The sequence below is a fragment of the Silurus meridionalis genome, chromosome 1, assembly GCF_014805685.1.
Source record: "Silurus meridionalis isolate SWU-2019-XX chromosome 1, ASM1480568v1, whole genome shotgun sequence".
Lineage (NCBI taxonomy): Eukaryota > Metazoa > Chordata > Actinopteri > Siluriformes > Siluridae > Silurus > Silurus meridionalis.
The window spans coordinates 1,299,332-1,305,213 of record NC_060884.1 but is presented as its reverse complement, the minus strand read 5'-3'; the positions used below and the strand labels follow the sequence as shown (position 1 = coordinate 1,305,213).

The window sequence follows — 5,882 nt, the reverse complement described above, 5'->3', positions numbered from 1 at the left end:
AGACAGGAATGTGAGAAACCAACAAAAAGTTCTATAGATAAAGATCTCTACAAAGATCTCCTCCTGCAATGTTCTCACACCTTCTACTGAACTTCAACATCAAGTTCTAATTTGAAAAATGTTTCAAAGTTGTTGATTCATGCAGTAGAGAAACAAGAAGGTAAACCAGGAAATGTTTGAAGAACACTTTATAAGGTAACACACACAAAGTGCTGCTGAGGGACTGTTTACTGTTTAACTGTTATTCCCTTCATTATTTTGATTGTGAAATGTTTTACCAGAACGGTGTGTGTGTGTGTGTGTGTGTGTGTGTGTGTGTGTGTGTGTGTGTGTGTGTGTGTTGTAATTGTAAGTTTTGCAAGCTTCTTAGACCAGTATGTGTTGAAGTCAGAGGGAAGTGATCACAACAGTGGAAGTAAATAGAGTTCAAGAATTTAGGAAAAGTTTATTATAATATACAGTAATATGATGGTTTTCATCTTTCTGTAATAAACTTCTCTCATGGGTTTAGATGTGGTTGTGTGTAAAATCTGTTCCTGCTGCTTTAAGTGGAGATGAAACACTAAGTCGTGATTTGAGGAAGAAACTCACAGGTTTAGAGATGAGATGTTTTCTAACACGCATGAACACGTCTGTTTATTCCTGTGGATATTGTGCTGCTCGGCCTCCATGGAACTCATAAATGATGTAGGTTGAAGACAGTAGCAACACACACACATACACACACGACTCACACATACTCCTCACACACCTCAGATATGAGATTTTTCTGAGATCTTGAATACTGAGGTGTTCTAACTTTTGGGAAGATGTTCCTCTAGATTTTGTGGAGAAATATGTGGAGATGTATTTAGCCACAGCGATGGTAGTACAGGCAGGTACTGATGTAGGTGAGATGTTGTGAGGACACCTGGGGTGCAGTCAGTGTTCATTCATACCAAAAGTGTTCATTAGGGTTTAGAGCTCCATAGCAGGAGATCCTCCACCCAATCTTACCCATGTAAAGCGGATCTTCATGGAGCTGGCTTTGTGCACAGGCACAGAGACATTGTCATGCTGGAACAAGTTTGGGTTTCCTAGTTCAAGTGAAGGAAACATTTCCTTCTCCTACATTCAAAGACGTCCAACACAATTGTGTTTCCAAATATTAATTCTTACAATATTTATAATTGTAAACGTGTGATGAGCTGGAAGGCTGAGTGGGAAGTTCATACATGTGACAGGAACAGTGTTCATTTCTCCTTCAACATTACTTAGAAGAAATTGTGTAGTTTAATTAAGCAACAGTCCTTCTTCAGAAATGAGATGAAATCCACCACAGGATGAGTGTAAGTGACTGCAGTGGTATAAAATAGTGAGCATCTGAGAGAGAAAAATGAGAGACCAGCAGGACCTTCTACAGATACAGATCTCTGCACAAAGATCTCCTGCGATCATCTCACACCTTCTGCTGTTCCTGCAGTTTGTGGTAAGAAACTCGCTTTAACAGATACATAGACAGATGCAGATGATGAATTTTTTATTTGATGATGTATTTATTAATGTTCCTCAGGAAGAGTTCTGCACTCCACCCTCACACACTCCTCACACACTCCTCCACTGTGAGTCAGGATGAAGCTCCTCGCTCTGGTGCTTCTGCTCTCTGCTTTCTCCTCACTGTCCCTGACGGAGGTTGTAAATTCTTTTATACAAGCCTGTCCATGGTTTTTCTTTCAAAACCCAGAAATACACACAGACATCATCGTCCCCACTGTCTTCACTGGACATCAGTATAAGACGATTTGTCAGCGCTGGAAAAACAATTACAGATTTGCCACTGTGTATGACACTGAGAGGAGGATCCCTGTTTACTCGGCCTACACCTTCTTAGAGCAAAAACAAATTCAACGTACTGATGAATGGAAAATTGAACCTCAGGTCAGTCCACGTGTTTCCATGTTTCTTTACTGTTTTATTAACATCTATAGATTTCAGCCTGGAGACACTGCAGTAAAACATAATGAACACCAGAGATGGAAAAAGTTCACACATCCTTCACTTAAGTAGAAGTGCAGATACTGATGTTTTGAAAAACTCTGGTGAAGTTTGAAGGTCTGACTGCAAGTCTTTCACTCAAGTTAAAGTAAAGAAGCTTGGGCTCTGACATGAACTTCAGTAAAAAGTTAGAAATAACTACTACCTGCTTTAGTGTCACACTGGTAAATGGACCTCACATCATATTAATAGTAAGGTTGTCATTTGATTAAAATATTCATTATTGTCACAATTAAACGCATCTTAATCACACATTTTTATTTGTTTAAAATTTACCTTAAATTAATAGTTTCCTTTTTTTATACTTTAATCAACATGGGAATGGACAAATATTGATGCCTAATGCAAACGTATTTTAATTGAAACCAAAATCAACATAGAGCTTCTTCTTCTACTTTCAGCTTCTCATAATAACACTGAGTAATTTAAGTTCATTTTTGCTTTATGAGGAAAAAATGCCACAAAACGCACCAGCGTGTGTCAGGAGGGTTCATTTTGGTGCTGATTTGAGACTTGGCGCATCAGTACTTTACATGTTTACTAATTCAAAAGTTTTTTAATTTTTTTTTATATCTGAGTAAAGAAAGCATGTCATGAATAAACGTGTGTTGGGTTGGACGTTTTATTTTAGCCTTTTTGATATTTAGGTATTTATTTATTTATATTTTATATTTTTATTTAAAAAAATGGGCAACAGACATGCTGCATTAATCGCACATTAATAAAATTCATGCTGTTAAAATGAATTTGCATTTAGACAGCCTTAATTAATATATTCATGCAAAAGTAATTTAAAATGTTGTTTTTTAACGAATGTATCCAGACTGAAGAGCCACCATATAGAACACAAGCAGAGAAAAGATGTTGGTGATCAGGAATGTCTCTGTTCTCAGTCATGTTCTCATCACTGACTCCCTCTGTCTCATCCACATTAACCCCAAATTTCGTATTGCCTTCTCACTGTGAGATTCAGAAACTAGTCTATGTCTGTGGCATGTGAGAGCCAGGAAATGATACACCAGTGGATTGTAAAAGCTGCACAATGACAGGAAACAGGTTTATGGTTTGAAAACAGCGCAATTGACATTTCACCAAATAGATTAAAACTGAAGTAACAAGTCTGTTTTGAAAATGTAAGAAGTAAAAAGTACAGATATTTGTGTAAAAATGTAATGAGTGAAAGCAAAAGTTGTCTGAAAAATAAATAGTGAAGTAAAAAACTGATACCAGAAAAATCTACTTTGTTACTTCCACCTCTGATGAACACTGAGAGTAACAAGTAAATATAAATGTAATGTCATCACAGTTACAGTCTGTTTTATTAAAAGAGCTAAAAGACATTTCCAATATGAAACAAAATGTTCACCCCAAACTCCTGGTCCTGAGGTTGGTATTGTCCATCCTGTGAACTGTTTTCTGTAGGTCTGGGAAAAATGGCATTAAACAGACTGGGTTTGGTGACATGTTCTGACATTCCATTTTTTCACCAGTTCAGTTCATATCATGAGGTCAAAAGCCAGCACTTGTTGGGTATCTATTGAACTGTCACCATGGTTTCTTTCTAATGAAATCTGGTCAAAGGAATATCTCTATTTCTGTAAAATCTGATGTTTGTGTCTTGAGTGAGTTGTTTGCATTTTATTTACTAGTTCATTTCTCCTCCATAACAGCTTGAAGATTTCAAAGAATATAAAGAAGAGAAAAACATGATTGTGTCCCCGATTGATGAGAAAACTGTGAATAAAATAAAGAACCAGGCCGTGGATTTAGATTATAAGGACACTGGTTATACTCGAGGTCACGTTTTTCCAAATCAGTATGCTGCTGATCAGGATCAAGCAGATTCCACCTTCACTTTAACCAATATAGCACCACAAACACAAAACAGCAATGTGCAGTGGGCAGCACAAGTGGAGACCCCCATGCTTGGAGAAATGAAGCGCATTTGCAAGCTGGACCAAAATCACCTGGCGTATATTGTGACTGGTGCTGTTCCAGGGGAGAAATGGATACCCATAAAAAGAAACAAGAAAGAAATAAAAAATGGAATCAACATTCCCAGTCATTATTGGAGCGCTTTCTGTTGCACTGATATTAATAAAATAACTAATCTGGTATTTGGGGCCTACCTCGCTCAACTCGATAACTTTAAACTCCGAAGACCCGACATTTCCAACCTGAATAAACGACTCACTAAACTGTATGGTAAAGATTTTTCTGTGTTTCCAGGATTAGAAGTTTAAAATACAGATTTCTAGAATGAAATTCTGTTTCTGTATCAGAAAATCTCATGAAAACAGGTTTATTCATTTACTGCTGATTAAAAGACATGCAACAAAAAATGTACCAAAAAAATCCATTCTTTTACTGCACACCTTCTGATTTTAATTGCACCTGCTTCCGAACACGTAAAAGCTTCGATTAATCAGTGTAATCAATGTTCTCACTGTTAATTAACCTGCAGTTTAATAAAACTTCTTGCATCAAAAAAAACAATATTTTGTGTTCTCTCTATTTCATCACGCTGCACACTGACACTGTGTGATTACGAGGAGTTTTAATGCTAAATCTCTGTCTCGTTTTCAGCTCCTTTATTTCTGAAAATAAAATTAAAGATATTATTTACAGAGATGCTGAACATGTGTGACACATGAAAGACAGAGAGAGAGAGAGCGAGAGAGAGAGAGAGAGAGAGAGAGAGAGAGAGAGAGAGGGAGAGAGACAGAGAGAGAGAGAGCAAGAGAGAGAGAGAGAGAGAGAGAGAGAGAGAGAGAGAGAGAGGGAGAGAGACAGAGAGAGAGAGAGAGAGAGTTATAGTTTATCTTTAAGCTGCTAAAATGTTCCTTTTGGGGAAGAAAAATCACCCACACAGAGCTCACAAGATCTGATTAAAGAGGCTAAAGCTCGTTTTCCATTTCTGTCTGTTGATATGTGGGAGATTGTGAGCTCAGGGTTTATGGGGAGATCTCCATACAATGTTCTCAAAAAGGAAAAACGTTGGACAGGATTGTTTAAAAGAATTTACAACCTCCGTCAGGGACAGTGAGGAGAAAGCAGAGAGCAGAAGCACCAGAGCGAGGAGCTTCATCCTGACTCACAGTGGAGGAGTGTGTGAGGAGTGTGTGAGGAGTGTGTGAGTGGTGAGTGAGGAGTGTGTGAGGAGTGTGTGAGGTGTGAGCGAAGAGTGTGTAAGGAGTGTGTGAGGAGTGTGTGAGGGTTGAGCGAAGACTGTGTAAGGAGTGTGTGAGGAGTGTGTGAGGAGTGTGTGAGGATAGAGTGCAGAACTCTACCTGAGGACAAGAGGAACATGAACATTAATAAATATTTCAATTCATCATCTGAATCTGTTTATTTATCTGTTAATCTGCAGTCATTGGTTTTATATTTTTATATTCTGATAGTTTTAATGTTTGCAGGTGATCTTTTTCTGTCACAGCAGTAGATTGAACATTGTTCACATATGTAGAAGACGTCGGCTGACCTTAAAGTATTCTAAAATAAATACATTGTTTTCAGGAAGTAGTTTTCTCACCATAAACTGCAGAGACTTGATGTTGAAGTTCAGTAGAAGATGATCACAGGTGGAGATCTTTGCAGAGTGATTTCTGATCTGTAGAAGGACCTGCTGGTCTCTCACTTTCCTGCCTCAGATACTCGTCTTTTTATTCCACTTCTGTCACGTACACTCATCATGTGGTGGATTTGCATTTCATTTCAAGTCACGATTATTGTTTACTTCCGTGATTATTATCTCTCACTCAATGAATATTTACATTGGAGAAGGAAGTTTTCCTGTTCAGCAGAACAGCAGTCAGATCTCTTCCACACCCATTTAACAACACAAGTGT

General features: G+C 37.9%; 1 protein-coding gene across 2 annotated transcripts; it reads left to right on the top strand.

The window, feature by feature from the left end:
* Positions 1 to 1,342: 1,342 nt before the first annotated feature.
* LOC124388711 (endonuclease domain-containing 1 protein-like) lies at positions 1,343 to 4,517 on the top strand. 2 transcript variants are annotated; one of them, XM_046853687.1, is made up of 3 exons: positions 1,343 to 1,468; positions 1,553 to 1,917; positions 3,705 to 4,517. In XM_046853687.1, exons 2-3 carry the CDS (start codon positions 1,612 to 1,614, stop codon positions 4,275 to 4,277), a joined length of 879 nt encoding a protein of 292 aa, XP_046709643.1. In that variant the 5' UTR covers positions 1,343 to 1,468; positions 1,553 to 1,611; the 3' UTR covers positions 4,278 to 4,517. The 2 variants fall into 2 exon arrangements, with proteins under 2 accessions (XP_046709643.1, XP_046709634.1); XM_046853678.1 differs by having other exon boundaries at positions 1,368 to 1,468; positions 1,557 to 1,917.
* Positions 4,518 to 5,882: the final 1,365 nt, after the last annotated feature.

What these genes read in the sequence shown, in the direction of transcription:
- LOC124388711 (XM_046853687.1), top strand. Translation starts at nt 1,612, where the DNA reads ATGAAGCTCCTCGCTCTGGTGCTTCTGCTCTCTGCTTTCTCCTCACTG. An exon ending in AATGGAAAATTGAACCTCAG is followed by an intron (nt 1,918 to 3,704) that starts GTCAGTCCACGT and finishes CCTCCATAACAG; the next exon opens with CTTGAAGATTTCAAAGAATA.